This window comes from Scophthalmus maximus, chromosome 22, assembly GCF_022379125.1.
Source record: "Scophthalmus maximus strain ysfricsl-2021 chromosome 22, ASM2237912v1, whole genome shotgun sequence".
NCBI lineage: Eukaryota > Metazoa > Chordata > Actinopteri > Pleuronectiformes > Scophthalmidae > Scophthalmus > Scophthalmus maximus.
Window position 1 is genome coordinate 14,408,606 of NC_061536.1, and position 21,395 is coordinate 14,430,000.

Consider the following 21,395-nt stretch of genomic DNA (forward strand, 5'->3'; position numbering starts at 1 on the left):
CTATTTTTTTTCTTTTTTCTTTCACTGTTACACGCGCAGCCGGACGCATCGCTCTCCGTTTTAACCCTGATGCCATTTTTTTTTTTCAATGGAACACTCACTCGCAGCCTCTCGGAATATTTTTGCATACGTGAACGAGGAAGAAGAGGTCGAGGGGGCGAGAGACGGAGAGAGGAAGGTCCGTCGTCAACCACACCTCCCCCAACCTCACCAACACTTCTCCTCCCCACCTTTCCTCCTCATCCTCCTCCTCCTCTTCCTCCTCCTCCTCCTCCTGCTCTTCCTCCTCCTCTTCCTCCTCCTCCTCCTCCTCCTCCTGCTCTTCCTCCTCCTCTTCCTCCTCCTCCTCCTCCTGCTCTTCCTCCTGCTCTTCCTCCTCTTCCTCCTGCTCTTCCTCCTCCTCCTCCTCCTGGCGTTTGTCCTCAGTTCCAGAGTTTGAGGAAACTGTCCCAGGATCCTGTGCAGACGCCCATTCCGTCCTCAGGGACGCCGGTGCAGCTCACCCTGTTGTCGTGGCCGGACAGTACGCCTGGAGGAGGAAGAGGAGGAGAGGATTGGAAGAAGAGGAAGAAGAGGAGAGGGCAGAAAGGGGGGTGGGAAAGGAAGCAATGGAAGTGCAATGGAAAAAGAACAAGCAAGAAAGGAAAGGAAAGGATGGGAATGAAATTAAATACAATGAAGGATGGGAAAAAAAGAAAGGTTAGGGAAGAAAAGAATGGAAAGGAAAGGAGAGAGTGTGAAAAGGCAAAAGGGTCGAGTGGAAGTGGAAAGGAGAGGAGCAGGAAAGGAAAGACATGAGAGGAAGAAAATGAAAGAATGGATGAAAGAAAGGGAAAGGAAACAAAGGAACACAAAATAGAAGAGTGAAGAGGAGAGGGAAGGAAAGGAAGGAAAGGAGGGAAAGGAGGGAATGTGAACAGGGAAAAAAGAAGAGTAAAGAGGAGGGAAAGAAGGAACGAGAGAGGAAACAAAAGTAGAGGAAAGGAAAGACAAGGAGGTGAAAGAAAAAGGGGAGAAGGGAAGAAACATTCGTTAATCTGCAAATCAATAAAATAAATTCACGTGTGAAATTGTCCCTCCTCCAAACTTTTCATTTCTTTCTAAACGAATGTCTGTCGTCTGTTTTACGTTCGTATGAGGTGAACACGGGCGTCGACCGCTCACCAACTTTCTCTCCCTTCAGGGAATCCCAGATGTGGCAGTTGAAGTCGTCGTAGCCGGCGAAGATGAGGCGCCCGGAGTTGGACAGGGCCACGGACGTGACGCCGGCGTTCAGGCTGCTGTCCTGGTAGCTGATGACTTCCTGGTCGGAGCGCAGGTCGTACATCTTGCAGGAGCAGTCGTCGGAGCCCGTGATGATGGCGTTCGCATTGGGGAAGTACTGAGGAGGAGGGGAGAACGTGATTGGTTGTGACCGAGTGGTAAACCGGTGTCACCCGTTGGCCGCCGCCATCCTAAAGCCAGAGGTGACCATGTTTGGAGGAGCAGCGGGGGGCGTGGCCTGACTGAGAGTTCGGCCACCTACACCTGCAACCGTGCACTTATTGGACGGTACCAGCTGTCAATCACGCTGTAGCCCCGCCCCCAACACACCTGGTGCTTTATGGTCTACGTGACTGTAAATGAACGATAATGTACAAAATGGACAACTAGAGATTGAACCATGAACTCCTCAGGAAAATGTTTTACTGACGTTGTGAATCAAGTGAGGAGTCGAGTCACGTTCGAATAGAGTCGCCCTCTGCTGGTCAGTACACAGAACACAGGCTTCACACACTTCTTGACCCGGTGACCACGTCCATTTTACAACAATGTCGTATGTTGAAAAAAACGACCGACGTCGACCGTTTCCTCAACTAGCGCCTCTACTGGTGACAGGTGGTACTGTACGCCAAAAAATACTTTTTCCGCCTCGGAGCATTGTGGGCTTTAAACGCATTGTTACTGAGCTTGTATGGGACAGGTCATGGTTTAGGGTTATGGCAGAGAATCAGCGCGGTTACTTTACAGAATATAAGGAAAATACACCACGGACTCACCAGGTCCACCGCTGACCTCTAGTGGGGCCACTAGCGACCACTAGAGGCCACAAATTCTCTAATATTGCGAGTTTAGTCCTCTTTTTTTTTTCCAGATTTTTCCAGGGATTAATTCATGAATCTTGACGAATTAAAATCAAGCAAATTCAGTGGACTGATATCTGTGTTAATTGATTGTGTTGCCTTGTCGGTAAGACGATGTCGGGTGGAAAGATCACCAATAAAACACCCTGCAGAGTTTGTCTTTGGAACGACCTCGATGAAGAAACAAAATTTGCAAATATATATGTACATTTAATTTTTGAGAGAGACTTTATTATTATTTTTAAATAATATGTCATTTGAAGCTGTAAAGATCGAAGGGGGCGGGACCAGACAAGCTTGTGCTTCTTTCTGTCCCTTCTTCACGAACCCAAATAACATACGTACAAGATTTGTGTCGCCTGGAGATTTATGTCCCGGAAAATATTTGAGTTTTTTCTATTTTGTAATTGATATATTTTGCGTGCGGATCCTCACATTGATGGCGTTGATGTCGCTGGTGTGTCCGCTGAAGGTCTGCTTGCAGGCGCCTTCCCTCAGGTCCCACAGCTTGGCCAGAGAGTCGCAGGCTCCAGAGACGAAGGTGTTCTGGTCGGGGGAGAGAGCCAGCGACATGCAGTCGCCGATGTGGTTGGTGAAGATGATCTTCTGCTTGCCGGTCTCCAGGTCCCACAGGCAGCTGAGGGGGAGGGAGGGAGGGAGGGAGGGGGAGGCGTGCTTTTACACATCTGGACTCGGATTTGGGAATTTCCATTTTCCATTGGGTCCAGTTTGTGCATCAGGTGCAACATTTCCAGAAAAGCGAAAAGACCTTCAACCATCATCAGACCCCATAGCAACCCAGACAGGTCAGAATTAAAGATACATATCTTGACATATTTGACATGTTTATAGATGAATGTTTGAATCGCACACTACTCCGCAGAATCCTCGTGGGATCTGTTGTGCTTCTCTGCGTTGTAATTCCTCAAACTTGTGCGTGTTGTAAGTTGGTGCTGTACATACAAATAAAATTGATATTGAATTGAATCCGAGTCGACTTCCCATCAGACGACTGTGCTCGTTGAAGAGTGACGTTGGTGTATATATATGGTGTTTACATTGTATATTATTATTATATATATATTATTTTTATATTTACTTATATTTATATTGCATGCTTACCTATTTGTGACTGCTTTTCTACCTTTCCCTATTGTGGAACTACTCTTATCTTATTTTTTTTAATCTCATTTTATGTAATCTCGTTTTATATATATATTAATATCTAATCTTATCGGATCTTAGTTTATGTTATTTTGTTTTATATATTCATATCTTATCTTATTTTATCTTAACTCGTTATATATTTTCCTGTCTTATCTTGTTTTATGTTTTCATATCTTAACTTATTTTGTCTTATCTTTTCTTAAATAGATCCTTGGGAATACAAAATCAAAAATAGTATTTATGTTTGAAATTCATAGTTTAAGGTCATTTTTAAAAAACAGAAAAAGTAGATTTCTCGCAAATTACATCACAGTGTAATTACAGTATCTACTGTATATATGTGTGTGTGTAGACTGGATTAAAACATGTTTTTATGTCTCAGATGTTTAAGCGATAACGTTGTTCGTGGACGTGCGACGGACGGACTCACCAGGTGGTGTCACCAGAGGCCGTCATGATCTCCGTGTCGCTGAGGAAGCGGCAGCAGGACAGGTAACCTGCGAGGAAGAGAGGACAGCGTGTACTGTACATCCGTCCGTCCTTCGTCTGCGTCATCATCATCATCATCACCATCATCACCATCACCATCGCCGTCCTCACCTGTGTGCGCGTCCAGCTCCCTCAGGGTCTTGGGGCTGGCGGCCTTGATGTTGTAGACCGTGCACATGTTGTCCAGGCCACCGCTCGCCACCAGGTTCCCGGACGGGGCGAAGGCGACGCTCATCACCCAGGCGGACTTTAGTGGCACGGCGACCAGCTGAGGAGCACAGGTGCAGGTTCAGACGGGTTCTGGGTTTTGGTTTTTCTACCTCGTGCATCAGCAGCGTGACAGAACACAGGCGAGACTCACCTTGTTGCCTGTGAACGTGTCCCAGACGAGGAGCTTCCCGTCCTGTGACGCACTGACCATTGACCTGCGGGACAGACCAGGGTCACGGCAATATTCAAAAATGTGGGAAAAAGCATCAACATTGTCGCCGGTGAGATCTGATATGTTTCACTTGTTATTCGCTGTAATAAACCATGTGTTCTCTGACACGTCCAACAGCAGAGAGCTGAACAAGTAGATCTTTGAGAAACACGTTTTCAATTTCATGTCATGTTGGCATTTAACAATTAACTGTCAGTGAAGATGGACGACGTGACGGCTCCTCAAAAGTGAAGCCAAATCCTCCTGATCGCCCCCTGGTGTCGGGCTGCAGTACAGGTCATAAGCCCCGACCCCCTCCATGTTAGCAGATGGGACATGTAGATGTTCCCGTCATTTGAGGTCGTTCTGTTCACGTGTTCGTGTTTCGGATCACTTTGCTTCTCATTAGTTATTTGATGATATAACAAAAACGGGGCTGAGACGTCGTGAGTGACAGCTGCTGACGCTGACTCAGGATTAAAAAAACTCTGGGACGACGTCGGTCTGCAGCTCTGGCGGCGCGTCAGGCCTCGTGATCTGAGTACGTTTGGTGGGAGGAAGATGAAATATGCTCAAACAGAAACGCTCCTCACCTGGAGTCAGCTGACCAGTGCATGGCATAGATTTTGGCCAGGTGACCCTTGAGCGTCTTCCTGAGCTTCAGCTGGACTCGGCCCACCGCGGCCACGCCCCCTGCTGCTCCGGACATGCTGCCGTCGTTCACGCCCTTACGGGCCGCCTGGTGGGGAGGGGGGGACACCGCACTCAGTCTTTTCTGTTCCGAATGGAAACAGACTCAACGGCTTTGCTGAGTCTGTTTCCGAGCATCTTCATCTTTGTAAAAGTATTTTATCATTTCATCTTTTTTGTTAACGTTTCTTTGGTGATGTTTGAGATGCATAGCGTCTCCTCGCTTCCTGTCATTATATAAGTGATATGTCAATACTAGTTCTGTAAAAAGGACTTGACTTTGAAGCAGCAGCAGTTGATGAAAATAGTCCATAAAAAAACATATTTATCATGTTTATTTTTGCTTATTTTGGAGAAACTGAGGATTTTCAGTTTCTCATCAGTTCTTTAATATTTTTTTTCCAGGTATGTAAAGTTTCGATGATGTTAAATTTGTCAAGTTAAATCGAAGGATTGAAACTTCCTTCCTTCCATTGTTTTTTTTATTTTTTAAAGGAAATAAAATGAAAGGTTTTCTTTTCCTTTGTTTATAATCTCTCAAAACTCATGTTTACATAATTGATTTCTTCTTTTTCTTCATCACACCACAACTGTTGTATGAGATGAATCACTCGTCGTATCTATGATTTAATTTTTAAATGATATTGTATTATTTCTGCTTGTTGTCTCTGATGTTTGGTTTTCCTGTCGTTTTCATATGTCCTTCATGGTGAGGCTCTAACAGCTGTTATTGAAAGGTGCTACATAAATACAGTTATTGCTATTATTTTCATCATTATGAATAATAAACCCTCCAGGATACGGTGAAAAAACACAGCTGGTCTCTTGTCTCATGATGCCTCGCACATATTTTCATAGCCTGCGTCTACATACACATGTTCCGCCTGCAGGAGGCGCTCACCTCGATCTGCTTGCGGAGGCCATCGCACTCCTTTTTCAGTGCATCCACTTCAGCCTTCTCAGCTGCCATGGCGACGGTTGCTCGGGGATGTTACTGACGGAGAAGACAAACCGAACGTGCGACTCTGAAAAGACACAGAGGGAAGAACAAAATTGGTTAGTTTGTGTTCATCACAGAGTCACAGCTTTACCCAGAGTCCTGATGTGTGAGCGTGAACAGGAAGTGACCTCACTGTTCACCAGCTGACCGGTCGGTACACCACTCACTGACCCCGACGCCTCCATCTGGATCACTCGGTGTTACACCATCGTGTCCAGAGCAAAGATTAGACACAGAACAGTACCTGGCAGGTGTAATCCCTGCACGTTGTAATACCGTTAGCTCTCATCCGAGGGGAAGGCTGAGAGGAAGGAGCGAAGGGCAGACAGGAACAGGAAAAAAACGTATCCGAACGAAGGAAAAGGACACAGGTGCAAAAGTTGGGAAGGAAGTGACTCCTCGCTTCTCACTGAGAGTCTCGATCGCGACACTTCAGACAGTTTCACTTCTTTACGTGTCCGTGTCGTCTTCGGTGTCGGCCATTTTGACGTCTACTTAGTCCGTTTGTACAAACTCTGTACAACATGTCATCCACAATGTTCCGGGGTCAAGGAGCTGCGTCTGTGATCTCTTCAATCGTCTTTCCTCTTCATCGCCACGTACATGTTCATTTCCCGGTGGCCCTGCCCGCTCTGGGTCGGCCGTACGAGCCCTAATGCTCAGTAATAGGATACTGGCATCGGACTGATTTAACTCCAGTTGCCTGCGTGAGGAATTCTGCAGAGGCATTGTCTCAATGCTACTTAATGCTACACGGGACAGTTCATTGAGTTTCATTTCAAGGCACTGGGTTCGGATGACACAATGTCACTTTTTGAGAGATCATAAGCGATCATAAGGCAACGAACGAGCAGCTCCCACCAGTCGCCGTTTAAACTCGTTCTCCTTTTATTTCCAACAGCAAATATGTGACGTGACACTGCAGTCGGCGAGAATGTAACCCTCTGCAATTTCATAAAACATTTCCTGTTTCCTGTACATGAAATGAATCAATTGAAAAATGGAGTTGGTTAATTGTGACGAGCAATTTCTTTTTTCACCGATTAACAGGAGGAAGAATGATCGAGGGTTTAAACTCCATAATGATGCTGAGGTCACAGAGGTGAAGGTGTAAGACGTGGCCCACGTGCAGCGCAGGAACCTGGGGACAGGAAGCAGGGTGGAGGAGGGTGGAGGGTGGAGGAGGAGGAGGAGCAGGAGGAGGAGGAGGAGGAGGAAGAGGAGGCGGTCACGTGGTTTGAAGGCGGGTTGCTACAGTTGCTTTAAATCCCGGCAGGAGATGTTACAGGGAAGCTTTACTGGTCAAATCTCCTGTCATCCGATTACTGACTGCTCTTTACCTCAGGATCAGAGCGAGGAGGAGGGAGGGAGGGACGGAGGGAGGCGTGGTCAAACATCAGGCAGCTCCACCTCTACCGTCCTGTCCTGGAAACTGATGATGAGGATGATGAGGACGATGAGGACGATGAAGACGATGAGGATGATGAGGATGGTGAGGACGGTGAGGACGGTGAGGACGGTGAGGACGAAGAGGATGATGAAGATGATGAGGATGAAGAGGACGATGAGGATGGTGAGGACGATTGGGACGGTGAGGATGATGAGGATGGTGAGGACGATGAGGACAATGAGGAGGATGAGGATGATGAGGATGGTGAGGATGATGAGGATGGTGAGGACGATGAGGACAATGAGGAGGATGAGGATGATGAGGATGGTGAGGATGGTGAGGATGATGAAGACGATGAGGATGATGAGGACAATGAGGAGGATGAGGATGGTGAGGATGATGAGGACGATGAGGACAATGAAGACGATGAAGACGATGAGGATGGTGAGGATGATGAGGACGATGAGGACGGTGAGGATGGTGAGGATGATTAGGATGATGAGGACGATGAGGATGATGAGGACAATGAGGAGGATGAGGATGGTGAGGATGATGAGGACGATGAGGACAATGAAGACGATGAGGACGATGAGGATGGTGAGGATGATGAGGATGATGAGGACGATGAGGACGGTGAGGATGGTGAGGATGATTAGGATGATGAGGACGATGAGGACAATGAGGATGATGAGGAAAATGAGGACGATGAGGATGGTGAGGATGGTGAGGACAATGAGGACAATGAAGAGGATGAGGATGGTGAGGATGGTGAGGACGCCTCTATGGCTCCACAAATGTTTCTACTGTAAACCAGCCTCAACTCAAATGATTTTCCCAGATCTGAAACTTGCCTGAAAAATAGAAAAACTTTCATGAGGTTTGTCCTTGTGTGACAGATCAGCTGCTGCTGCACCTGAGACACCAATCCTCTTTGGCAGCCCCCCCCCCCCACTCCCCCCGCCTACAATCCAAAGATCAACCTTCAGGGGGGTTAAGGAATCATGACATTGGACGGAACTGATGCAAGAAAAAACCTCAAACTGCCTCCGAAGACACTTGTAGAGGAAAAAGAACGAAGTCCGAAACCTCGGCACCAGTTCCATCCAAACCGCGTCATGGTTTGCAATGTGCAGAAGATTCTCCCTCAATTTAGTTTCTCATAAACTCCCTGAAGTTCTAAAAAAAAATCCTCCTGCTGTTTTTTTAAAATCAAAAACAAAATTCACATTCTTTCTTTAAACTTAAAACAAAAAGATGCTTCCGAGCATCAGAGGAGAGTCCAGCTACTGAGGCACGAAAAGAGGAAAACTCACCTTTTTCCACACTCACAACGTGCTTCGGGCTTTTCCTGCTGCACCTGTCCCCAGACACGTCCGACTCGGCGTTCCCTTCTCGGAGCTCTCTTAGATTCCACAACCCCAGGGTGCACGACCTGCTCGCTCTCCCCCGGCACACTGCTCGCAGCTCGCTCCTGGGAAAACTCTCTCTTTCTGTCTCCCTTCCTCCACACGGTGAAGAGCAGATGAGGATTGGAGGGGATGAAGGAGATAAGGGATGAAGGGATAAAGCTCAAAGATGGAAATAGAGAGGCAAGGGGAGAGAGAGAGAGAGAGAGAGAGAGAGGGGAGGAGGAGAGACGGGGAGAGGAGGCAGGTAAACCGATTGGAGGGAGAAAATCAGGTTATGAGGTCAAAAGACAAGAGCAGGTGGAGAAATGAGGAGAAAGGGAAGAGGTGAAGGTGAAATGTGAGAAGATGGAGAGGAGTGGAAAAGAGATGGTGGAGGTCTGCAGAGAAACGAGGCGCTGAAAGAAGGAAGGAGGGGGGGAGGGAGGTAGGAAGGAAGGGAGGTAGGAAGGAAGGGAGGGAGGGAGGGAGGGAGGAAGTAAGGAAGGAAGGAAGGGAGGGAGGAAGGAAGGAAGGAAGGAAGGGAGGGAGGAAGGAAGGAAGGGAGGGAGGGAGGAAGGGAGGGAGGGAGGAAGGGAGGGAGGGAGGGAGGGAGGGAGGGAGGAAGGAAGGGAGGTACGGAGGAAGGAAGGAAGGAAGGAAGGGAGGGAGGGAGGAAGGGAGGGAGGAAGGAAGGGAGGGAGGGAGGAAGGAAGGAAGGGAGGGAGTGAGGGAGGAAGGAAGGAAGGAAGGAAGGAAGGAAGGGAGGTAGGAAGGAAGGAAGGAAGGAAGGGAGGGAGGGAGGAAGGGAGGGAGGGAGGAAGGGAGGGAGGGAGGGAGGGAGGAAGGAAGGAAGGAAGGAAGGAAGGAAGGAAGGGAGGGAGGGAGGAAGGGAGGGAGGGAGGAAGGAAGGAAGGGAGGGAGGAAGGGAGGAAGGAAGGGAGGGAGGGAGGAAGGGAGGGAGGGAGGAAGGAAGGAAGGAAGGGAGGTAGGAAGGAAGGAAGGGAGGGAGGGAGGAAGGGAGGGAGGGAGGGAGGGAGGGGGGGAGGGAGGGAGGAAGTAAGGAAGGAAGGAAGGGAGGGAGGGAGGGAGGAAGTAAGGAAGGAAGGAAGGGAGGGAGGGAGGAAGGGAGGGAGTGAGGGAGGAAGGGAGGGAGGAAGGAAGGAAGGAAGGAAGGAAGGAAGGAAGGAAGGGAGGAAGGAAGGAAGGAAGGGAGGGAAGAAGGAAGGGAGGGAGGAAGGGAGGGAGGGAGGAAGGGAGGGAGGGAGGGAGGAAGGAAGGAAGGAAGGGAGGTAGGAAGGAAGGAAGGAAGGAAGGGAGGGAGGGAGGAAGGGAGGGAGGGAGGGAGGAAGGAAGGAAGGAAGGAAGGGAGGGAGTGAGGGAGGGAGGGAGGGAGGGATGAAGTAAGGAAGGAAGGAAGGGAGGGAGGAAGGAAGGAAGGAAGGAAGGAAGGGAGGGAGGGAGGGAGGGAGGAAGGAAGGAAGGAAGGAAGGAAGGGAGGGAGGAAGGAAGGAAGGAAGGAAGGAAGGGAGGGAGGGAGGGAGGGAGGGAGGGATGAAGTAAGGAAGGAAGGAAGGGAGGGAGGAAGGAAGGAAGGAAGGAAGGAAGGGAGGGAGGGAGGGAGGGAGGGAGGGAGGGAGGGAGGAAGGAAGGAAGGAAGGGAGGGAGGGAGAAAGGGAGGGAGGGAGGGAGGGAGAAAGGGAGGGAGGGAGGGAGCGTCATCAAATATGTTTCTAATGAGTTTCAGGTGCAATATTAACTGAATCATAATAAAGCGTTAAGTGATTCCTGAAGTATTTCAAGTTATCACAACATCTTTTTTTCCCCACAAATATGAGCCATTATTATTATTGTTATTCATCTCTGGTTTTGAGTCTTTGCGTCGCAGCACACGCTGGTTGTCTTTGTCTGGTTGGAGGTTGACGGGGTGACTTGTCTGTCGGAGCTAATGAGCTGAGCCCAGGTAATCAGGGTCTAATGGGATGTCCGGGGAAACAGCCAATCTCGTTAGGGAATTAGAGCGAGTCGGCCGAACGTGCGTCACACCTGAAACACGCCCGAGCCAAAGGGCCGGGACGGAGGGAGGACGGATCAAGAGGCAGACGCACGGCGGCGAAGTTCTCAGTCCCCAATACGCAAAGGGAACCCTGGTTTTTATTTTTATTTTGAGGGAACGTGGCAGCTGAGCGTTAAAAGAACTTTGTGAAGACTGAATTTAAAGAACAAAAACAAATCCTTTGCAGAACAGACGTATGAAATCACAGACAGGAGTTTGTCTGGAGGGCAGCCATTGGTCTAAGATGACGAGCATCTGGTTTGGTCCGCCCCCTCCTCCTCCTCCCCCTCCTCATCCTCCTCCTCTACTTCATCCTCCTCCTTTTCCTCCTCCTCCTCCTCCCCCTCTTCCTCCTCCTCCCCCTCCTCCTCATCCTCCCCCTCTTCCTCCCCCTCCCCCTCCTCCTCCCCCTCTTCCTCTTCTTCCTCCACCTCCTCTTCCTCCTCCTCTTCCTCCTCCTCCTCCCCCTCTTCCTCCTCCCCCTCTTCCTCCCCCTCCCCCTCCTCCTCATCCTCCCCCTCTTCCTCCTCCTCCTCATCCTCCCCCTCTTCCTCTTCCTCCTCCACCTCCTCTTCCTCCTCCTCTTCCTCCTCCTCCTCCCCCTCTTCCTCCCCCTCCCCCTCCTCCTCCTCCTCCCCCTCTTCCTCCCCCTCCCCCTCCTCCTCCTCCTCATCCTCCCCCTCTTCCTCCTGTAGAGGAAAAAATCTGTGGAAAAATAAAAATGATTTTTTTTTTTTTATTAAAAACCCTAATTGTTGCGGTGGCCCCTGTTTTATTTTTGTGTTTTCTAAGTAAATAGTGTCATAAAATAAATGAAAATGGCTGAATACATTCGTTGAGAGACTGAAATGGGGAAGAGAAAAGAGAAAAAAGAAAGAGAAGGAAAAATAAACAACGGGAAAACAACTGATAATTAATTTCTTTCAAAAGAAAAGTCACTAGCTATTAGTAAACTCCGACTACGACAGCTACCTAGCTGAGATCGCCACAGTTGCTATTGCCAGCTCGCTCACTGTGACTTTTACTACCTGAATACAGAAGGAGTGAGCTATTACTATTAGAACACACACACACACACACAGTATCATATTTGCAATAACCACCTGTGCAATATTCATATTTATTCCCCATGTGCAACTTTTGCTACGGCTCTGTACGTATTATTTATATTTTTACATTTTGTTATATTTTGTACATACATATTCTCTTCTGCTATTTCTCCTATATTCTGTCCACTGTGCTGCTGTAACAAACAAATGTCCCCATTGTGGGACGAATAGAGGAATATATCTTATCGTATCTCATCTCTACTTGAATCAGCATCATAGCTGCCAGGGGGGCGGGCCCCCACACGGACTGATTGTGTGTCGGGCCCGGAGTTTGGTGCCTCCTCTGGTTCCTGACACTGAAAACCTCCGTCAGCAGTTGGACTGGTGGACGAGGACGGCGTCACACGGAGAGAGAGCGGCTGACGAGCTGCTGCGACCCCCTGGTAAGTCTCGGCCCTGTAATCCGGGCTAACGAAGTGTGACAGAAAGAGGGCTGGCCGACTTCCTGATAACTCCCTGTGGTAACGAGCTCAGCAGGGGAGCAGGAGAATAAACCGTGGACCTGGGCTGGACCCCCCCCCCCCCGCTCTAACGAAGCAGGAAGTGAGCGATGTGACATGTCAGACGATCTCTCCAGCTCAGAGAAGAGCACACGACATGTCAGAGCAGGGATTTCACTCTCCTGTGATTCATATTGATACTTAACAAATATTTAAGTATTTAAATCCTAATGAGACTGACAAAACCTAGTGAGAAACATACAACAGGTCATCACATCACATCACATTGGTTTAGCAGAACGTTTTACAATAAGTGCATTCAACCACGAAGATATTACCCAAAAAGTGTCAAGACAGAAGTTACAGAAAACATTCAGATTCTAGATTCATTCTAGATTGAATTGAATTAATACATTTTTTTTAATACAAAAGTCAAAGTTTGATTTTGTGCTGCTCCTATTTACTTTGTTCTATTATAAGCAAAACCTACTTTCTTTTTTTTCATAGTTTGTCGAACACAAATTCATTTTTTCATGTTTTGTATGAGATTGAATAGTAAAAATAAAAGGATCTCACATATTATGAATACTTTTATTATTATTATGGTAATTCTTGTGTTGCACATGGAAAAGAGTTAACTGGAACTCAGGTATTCTCTTTAAAAATTCAATGATTAATGAATGTACATGTCGCTCTTATTTTAAAATATCTTTATCAGGAGGAAACGCTTCTCTCATCATGTTAACTTGTGTCAGCGGTGCCACCTGCTGGCAAACAACCACGACTACAACAACAACAACAACCACAACAGCAGCAACTGCAGTGCGGAGAGGAGACGTTACAGACAACAGATCCTCTCATCGTGTTTCATGAGGATCAGTAGTTTTCAGTTGTTGGCGTCTCCTGGAAACTCAAAGAAACAAATTCAAATCAAAAATCAAATCAAACTGTGAAACCTCCGTCCGTCCTGTGATCGAGGCCTGATACAGGTTTGCACAAACATATATTGTGTATCGACACTATATATGCATATGTATATATTTTTACTTTTTTTTTTTAAATCTAGGCCCCAATATATATATATATATATATATATATATATATATATATATATATCGGGGCCAGGTGCACTGAGAGATAAGGATACAAAAATGTTTTTGTTTATTATTTATTTACAAGATCCACAGGACTTGTTTTTTTCAATTTCACATGATTTGATTAATTGAGACTCAATCAACTGAGCAAGAAAGTGCATCAAATTCAAACTTTCGACTCTTCAGATCAAACTCCCGCAAATGTACAGTTAATATGAAAATACTCATTGGGAAAAAAAATCCCATTTCACATGTAAATGATAAATGAAAACATGAATCGTTATCTTGAATCCCTGATCTATGATTTCTAAAACACAAGCGTGTACAAATGAGACATCATTTCTTTTGTTTCTATAAACCCACTTGGATGTTAATAATGTACATGAACGATTGTAAGTAGCTGTTAAACCAAGTGACCACCAGATGGAGCCACTGACGTCCCGATAAGGTATATTTTTTCTATAAGTAAAATATAATTGGATTGGATTTTCAGATTGGTCGCTCTTCGTGAGAATGGTAGTACATTGAGAATGCAAAGCAATAATTCATCATTAACACACAAACCCATGAGGATAACAATTATTCGTAAACCAACGGCTAATTTCTTCCTCAGTTCGTAGTGACAAGTTTCAAAAGAGGAATTTGTGAAATCAAGTTGCACCATTAAAACATCAGTAATATCTGAGCTAGTTAAGATTTCAGTTTTGCGTGAATCAGTCACGAAGGAACACAGAGGTGGCTCGGACCAATCAGAGTCCTGCGAGGGCGGAGCTACGAGCGATTCTTAAGTGTGTTGTGAGTAGATTCACATGAAAGGTCAATGCTAAGACACGAGACTTAAAAAAAAAGTTGAAACATTTTTACTGCCAGTCAGCGCTGAGATCCTCGCGACGTTGGATCAGAAATATCTTCGATATCTATCTCATCGTGTTGTGGTCCTGCAACACGGCCGCAACCACAGCTCCGATGTCTGTTTGACTATTTGTTGAAGAATAACGTGTACGCGTCGATGCCGCCGTAGCATCGGTTATATCCTATGTTACGTTGACAGAGCTGGAGAGCAATTTTCTCATCAAAAGGCTTTTCTCCGTGGAAGAGTTATTTTTGTTCTTTTCAATTTAAAGTCGAGGTGAAATCATAATGCAAAAAAAAAAATTGGGCCGTAAGAAAAAGAAGACTCAGTGGGGTGCGGCCGCGTTGGCACCGCCGCCCATCTCTTTCTCGCAAATGTACGGCAAGGCCATTGTGCACGGGGCGTCGTACCAGCTCCTTATCGCCACTCGCGACAACACGGTCGTTTTGATCATGTAGCCGCAGTCCTCGTTGATGTGGTTGTTGGGCTCGCCCACCTCCCAGAAACTAAAGAGGGAGAGAGAGAGAGCGAATCCACTCGGGTCAACAGTTCAACACTTCAGACCAATTCTCTTCAAAGTGGACAATTACTAAAGTCATCATGAGGCTTTTACTGCGTAAAGCAAAGATGTGTAGGACCGGGTGGGAAGCGCTTGAACGTTTATGCTACAGAGAATAGTGGGGGACCACGTTAGCACGGATTAAACGAGAACTGTAATCTAATCAGACAGTGCCAGTGCTTTTCAACAATAGCAGCAGCAGTTTGGAGATTCCAAAAAATGTACAGTTGCATGAAAATGGATCAAGGTTGAATATTACAAGTCACCCGGAAAAATCGGACCAGAGCCAAGTCAGAACCGCATGAGGCAAAAAATTAAAAAACATCTCAGCAGGAGAAGAGGAAGGACGGGGGGCAAAAGAGGAATGACCAAAGGTTAGTCATCAAGAAATATTTTTAAATGAGGAAGACAAAATCCGATGATTATTAGAAAACACGTCAAGTTGGCACACTGGAGAAAAAACATGTGGCCTGTTGTGTTCCGGCTGCTGTGCGTTGTGTGGTCCGTCCTCTTTTCCCCGGTGCCACGGTGGACAGGAGGAACCAGGGAGTTTTCTCCATATTTCACATTCCACATACATGTATTTTGTTGTACAGTGTTGAATCGCTGTACAAGCCCCCCTGAGGCAAATGTCACATTTTTGATAGACTAATTAAAAATGACTTGAAGGCAAAAGTTTAAAATATGCAGCCAATCAAACTAGACAGGGGAATACGGCGGATGTTTTTTACACAAGTCAAAGCCGAATTGATCTTCCTGCTGTTCTCTCTCTTAGCGCGTTTGTTTTTCGCCAGAGGTCAGAGGTCAGGGTCACCTGCGGTGCAGCGCCCGGCAGCAGTTGGATGAGAGCTGCCGTTTGCTGGCCTCGCGCCAGCTGTTATCTCACATCTGGAACTTCCAACCGTTAACTCCTCACTGGCTGCGTGTCCGCGAATAAACCACAGCTTCTCTGATGGTTAATTAACTCTTCGTCCACTCAGACCAGACGATACATTGACTCGTTGTCATAAAGTAGTACGACGAGACGGAACGTGCCAGGGCTAGCATGGTTAGCACGCTAACTTCGGTAGAAGTGTTAATGCTAATGTTTGCTATGTAGCAACAGCAAAAACTTGTTCAAATGTCCATTTAGACAATTAATCTATCATCAAAACTGATGACAATTAGCTGTTGACTAGTTTAAAGTGAATTGACATTTCAAGTGGCAGACGGATCGTAGTGTCAGCGCTTTGGGTACATGAAAAGCGCTTTATAAATCCAATATATTATTATTATTATTATTAGTGCGGCGGCTATGTGTACTGCACCGCGACGCTTAGAGCTAAATGCTAACATCGGTATGTAAGCATGCTCAAACTGACAACGCTAGCATGTTGTTGATATTACGTTGACCATGTTCACTGTCTCAGTTTGGTGCGTTAGCACACTAACGTTTGCTAAATGGCACTAATCACCAAGAATCCCATGGTATTTTTGACGTTGTTTTCTGGAGAATCCATGCAGGGACCTTTTTGAGCCCAGAAACGTTACTTCCTCTTTTCGTTCCTGACCTCCAGAATTCTCCTGCAGCCGAGGGACGACTTTCCAGCGAAAACAGGAAGTGCTGGGTTGAAGATTGCAAGTAAAATTGACAATTTTTCTTCCCCATTTCACAAGCGAAAGCCTGCAGCGAAGTCTGTGTGTGAAAGGTAAATGTTCAAAGTCCATTGGTAAGTCAATGTGTGTGTCTAAATGTGTGTGTGCAGTATTACAGACAATCCGGAGGCCGCGGAGTGGATCTGGACTGCAGAGGTACCTGAGATTCAGCCAAATGCATCGTTCCTAAGGAAAACTTCAATAGGCAAATTGGCCGAAGCAACCGCAGAGCTTTCCGTGGTAGAGACTGTTGAAAATCCTCAACTGGTCTAATCAGTCTTAGGGTGAGAAGAATGGACCAAACATGGCTGCCAAAGGAGTGCGCAACAAAACAGCGAACTTACCCTCCGACCAGCGGAGTGCCGTCCACCCATTTCCACTGATCCTCTGTGTCCGAGTCAGTGATCCCAAACCAGTAGGAGTTCCAGTGTCCTCTCGGAAGAAGATCCCACAGAAATGTCTGAGAGGAAACACACACGCACAAGGAAATGTTTAAGCGTATATTTGTGGAACATCTCTGATCGTGTCGTGCCTTTGTTGTGATTCCAGAGACAGCTCAATGTATCCAAAAGATTTCACAAAACAAGAAGATACGACTGGATACTTCTGCAAAAGCCCGGATTCTGGTCATTGATTGTGTTTGAATGAATTAAAAAATGAAGTGACCTTCTCCTACATTTTTCTTAGTGTTATCAAATCCCATCGATAGACTGATCCTACTAACATGAGTTGACATGCCTCATATACTGTATCGTCTGTGACATGTTCCTTCAGCGACACCATGTGAAGCCAGTAGTGATCGCGCACGCACTCGGCCCAGTGCCATTTTTATATCATCGAATAAACGAATGAAAAGCAGTGAAAAGTGATCAGAAACATGAACACGTGAACAAATATCAGTGTGATCAGAACTACTTCACATGACAGAAAACATCTTTGGAAACATTTATTTAAATCTACATGTCCCATATGCTAACATGGAGGGGGCGGGGCTTATGACCTGTACTGCAGCCAGACACCAGGGGGCGATCAGGATGTTCTGGCTCCACTTTCAGGGAGCTGTCAGTTGGACGTGGCTCCTGGTCCTTGTAACGTTGCTGCATTACAATCGACGCAAGCGCGCCGCGACGTACCTGCTCCTCGGCCGTGTGGATGATGGCCAGGTGAGCTCCTTTGCTCTGGCAGTAAGACTGACTCTCCGGCCAATCCCTTGAGAGTCTGGAGATTAAGTAACAGCTGCTGTTGAAGAGATGCCAATCCATGGGGCAGACGATAGGGGCCGGCGCCGCCGCGGTCGGCCTGATCACCTCAGGAGCTGATGAAGGGCGAAACACCCAAACGCACAAAAGAGAAACTTATAAGACAGAAATTTACACCCTCATGAATTCACATCTTTTAAAGTTATTATCGCATGATTCAATACTGAAAGGACAACAATCTGTCCGTTAATGAGATCAGAAAATCCAGGGTAAAGATTTGCATGTTCTTAAAATTTGTATTACTCTAAAGGATATCGCCAAATACTTGGCCGTGTTCACCTCCTACAAGGCCCAGGGGCATAAATGTGTTAAGGGCCCCCGACTGACCCCCACTATACATGACAGTTTCATTATTTCTCCCTGCAACCAGAAACCAACCACAACGCAAAAGTCAACATGCAAAACTTTCACTGGTAGAAGCTTCCCGAATATGAAAACTTTCCTACTTTTCCAGTTGTCTATGATGAAGGCTTTTTCGTCGACATTACTACATATGGTCATGAGTCATGAATGGGTTACATCACCGCCGCACGTCCAGCACCTTTGGTGGCCGACAACTTGGCCCGCAGCTCGTCCCTCTCTCGCTGCAGCTGCTTGTTCTCCTGCTGCAGTGCGCTGATGGTGGCGGTCAGCGCCGACACGTTCGCGTCCTGCGTCTGTTTCTGCGTCTCTGAGGCGACTTCGCCGCCGCCCTGACGTGTGCTTTTATCTGTGGATCCCGTGGAAGTGAAGTTGTTAGATACGGTGCAAACTTCAATGTCATTTTCAACTCACCTGAAAAAAGAATCTTCAGAAAGAGATACTTCGTCACAGCAGTTGTTGTTTAGCCATCTTGGTTTAGCCTGTTAGCATGTTGCTAATCAGCAGCTGAGGCCGATGGGATTAACATTAGATATTTGTATTACAGAAATTATTATTACAGCTCTGCACATATGGTTAAAACATGAAAAAATGTAGGGCGGGGCACCCCCCCAATTCAATGGTAGGGGAAACACTGGAGTGTAACACTATTGGCAAATATTGTGTTGCCGATAGATAATGTGTTGCAAGGCTGAAACCACTAGATCCTCTTTTCGTGCTTGAAAATTTGTTCATTCAGCAGTTTTTGAATTTGTGTGTAATTTGTGTGATGACAACCACTTCAAATTTCAGAACCGTCTTTCGAAACATTTATTTAAGGTCTACTTGATTTTTTTTGTTGTTGTTGTTTGGTCCATGTCCCATCTGCTAACATGGAGGGGGGCGGGGCTTATGACCTGTACCTCAGCCAGCCACCAGGGGGCAATCAAGAGGATTTGGCTTCACTTTTGGGAGCCTTCATGTCGTCTGTGAGTGATTCCCGACCACAATGATCCATCTCTCCTCCATTCCGATGTTTGAGCTGCATCTTCAGAAACCTGGTTTTGATCTGCTAGCAACAAATAAGTGTCACTGCCAGTGACGGCGGACCGTTGTGCACTCACAGTGTGCGGCGACAGCGATGATGGAGACCAGCAGGATGGCGCACAGTGTTGCCAGGCAGACGGTGGCGAGGCGGTAGTGCCCGGGGCCGCTCAGCCTGGGGGTCAGTCTGCCTGGGGACCCTGGGTGGCAAAGACGGAAGATTGTTCATTAAAGTAATAAACCAAAATGGTTGTTTTTTCTGCCTGGTGTGCGAGTTTTTTGAGAAGTTGTTTCATCCTTTTGAATATGCGTGATTGCTGCTTTTCTATGTTTTCTCTTAAAAGAAATCATTCCTCTTAACAATATGAATAACTTATAATGTGTTTAACACCGACTCCTTTTCCGACATGTGGAGCCTTTCTGTTCAGACTTGTGAATATCAGACGTGTCAGGACAGGTTCAGGGACGTGGGAAATCTCAGCTGCACCGTAATTATCTTACAAAGGCAGAACGCAATGGAAGTGAAGTGAATTTGTTTGGATGTGAGATTAATTCCCGCACAAATTCATTCATTCATCCATTATTATTATTTTATTATAATTCATTATCTTGTCAGTTTTTGATGTCACAATCTATTTGACCCGACTCTGTGGTCACCGCAATCCAGATTGGTAAACCGGTTTGGCAATATCTTGTCACCTCTTGTCTGACGTCTACACTGATGCCACTGCAGGTCAGTTGTGTGCAAATATTGATCCGCTCATTGATTTAGCTCGAGTCCAAATTTGACAAAATCCTCCAACCAGCACATCTGTTAAATGTTATTCCACTGGTGAGGATTTGTTGCTTTTTCCCATCTCATATTGCAAAACTGAACAAATTTGGGTTTTGCATTGGAATTTTTTTTTATTTAGCAGACGTCACTTCGCTTCGATAAAATTGGGATACAACTTATCTATGAATCAAAATAAAAGAATGTTGCATCCCCAGCAACGATTTATGACTAAGAACATTGAGGTAAAAGAAATGACAATGATCATTTATAACGTTTCATAACAAATAATGAAATGATTCTAAAAACCCCTGCAAAGTCGAACCTTGTACCTGTGTGTGTGTGTGTGTGTGTGTGTGTGTGTGTGTGTGTGTGTGTGTGTGTGTGCTGGTTGTTATTCAGTCTGAACCAGAGAAAGAGTTAGTGGACAACAACAAGGCGAGCAGCTGATTTCCTCACCGTGTCCCACATCTGTCCTGCGGCTCAGCTCGTCGCAGCCGCCCTCGCTCTCGATCAGCTGGGAGTACATCCCGTCACAGGCCGCGGAGCTGCCGGGGCTCGACATGTCCACGAGTTTCACAGAGAGACTGAGGCGACACATGTTATAGTGAGGGAGGCGGTGCCTCCTCCTCCTCTTCCTCCTCCTCCTCCTCTTTCTCCTCCTCCTCCTCCTCCTCCTCTTCCTCCTCCTCTTTCTCCTCCTCCTCCTCTTCCTCCTCCTTTTCCTCCTCCTCCTCTTCCTCCTCCTCCCCCCCTCTTCCTCCTCCTCTTTCTCCTCCTCCTCCTCTTCCTCCTCCTTTTCCTCCTCCTCCTCTTCCTCCTCCTCCCCCCCTCTTCCTCTTCCTCCTCTTCCTCCTCTTCCTCCTCCTCCTCCCCCCCCTCTTCCTCCTCCTCCTCCTCCTCCTCTTCCTCCTCTTCCTCCTCCTTTTCCTCCTCCTCCTCTTCCTATTCCTGTTCCTGTTCCTCCTCCTCCTCCTCTTCCTCACTGGAGTCAAGCACCACAGAATAACTCCAGACTCAGTTCCGGCTGGTTGGTTCAAAATAAAAGTCCCAGTAAGGAACAGCTGAAAACAAGTGGCAACCACAGACTGTATATTAAAAAAAATAATTTAAAAACGGATGTAGGGTCCGTCTGAAGCCTGTATTCTGTGTCCTGACCAGCAGAGGGCGACTCTATGAGAACACGACTCTACTTCTCACTTGGTTCATAACGTCAGTAAAATATTTTCCTGAGGAATTCATGGTTCAATTCAATCTCTAGTTTCAAGCGATTAATTATTATAAATAATAATAATAATAATCATAAAAGTTGGGGGTCTTGACTCTGAAATGTGGTAGGGGGCGCTATAGAGCGCAACAGTGAGATTCATGTTCTCCATTGAAAAGAATAACGTGTTCTAATTGCGATGTCACTGGAAAATACTGTACTACCCACAATCCTACAGTGTAACATCCACGTCTCTGATTAGTGGAAACGTTTTTCTACACCCGAGAACTTCATGTCAGCGAACGATGCTGCGTTCCATTGTACCTGGAACTTAGAACTCGGGCATCGGGGGGCATTCCATTA

General features: G+C 46.6%; 3 protein-coding genes across 3 annotated transcripts in view; all 3 read right to left on the reverse strand.

The window, feature by feature from the left end:
* Positions 1-315: 315 nt before the first annotated feature.
* On the reverse strand, positions 316-9,088 carry gnb3b (guanine nucleotide binding protein (G protein), beta polypeptide 3b). The gene is made up of 9 exons (XM_035621404.2): positions 8,594-9,088; positions 5,792-5,915; positions 4,794-4,939; positions 4,141-4,204; positions 3,891-4,047; positions 3,721-3,787; positions 2,559-2,760; positions 1,165-1,381; positions 316-529 (listed from the first exon to the last, which is right to left on the reverse strand). The coding sequence occupies exons 2-9, from the start codon at positions 5,858-5,860 to the stop codon at positions 423-425; spliced, it is 1,029 nt and encodes a 342-aa protein (XP_035477297.1). The 5' UTR covers positions 5,861-5,915; positions 8,594-9,088; the 3' UTR covers positions 316-422.
* A 2,717-nt stretch (positions 9,089-11,805) lies between these two features.
* Positions 11,806-21,395, reverse strand: part of LOC118292492 (Ig kappa chain V region 3381) — a 16,772-nt gene continuing 7,182 nt past the window's right edge. The window contains exon 4 of the mRNA XM_047330404.1: positions 11,806-12,120. Coding sequence (XP_047186360.1) covers positions 12,013-12,120 — 108 coding nt within the window. The 3' untranslated portion in view covers positions 11,806-12,012. The remainder of the gene's footprint in view (positions 12,121-21,395) is intronic.
* LOC118292287 (CD209 antigen-like protein 2) lies at positions 12,848-20,441 on the reverse strand. Its single transcript, XM_035621088.2, has 6 exons — positions 20,285-20,441; positions 19,134-19,253; positions 18,212-18,379; positions 17,545-17,726; positions 16,756-16,871; positions 12,848-14,723 (listed from the first exon to the last, which is right to left on the reverse strand). Exons 1-6 carry the CDS (start codon positions 20,424-20,426, stop codon positions 14,543-14,545), a joined length of 909 nt encoding a protein of 302 aa, XP_035476981.2. The 5' UTR covers positions 20,427-20,441; the 3' UTR covers positions 12,848-14,542.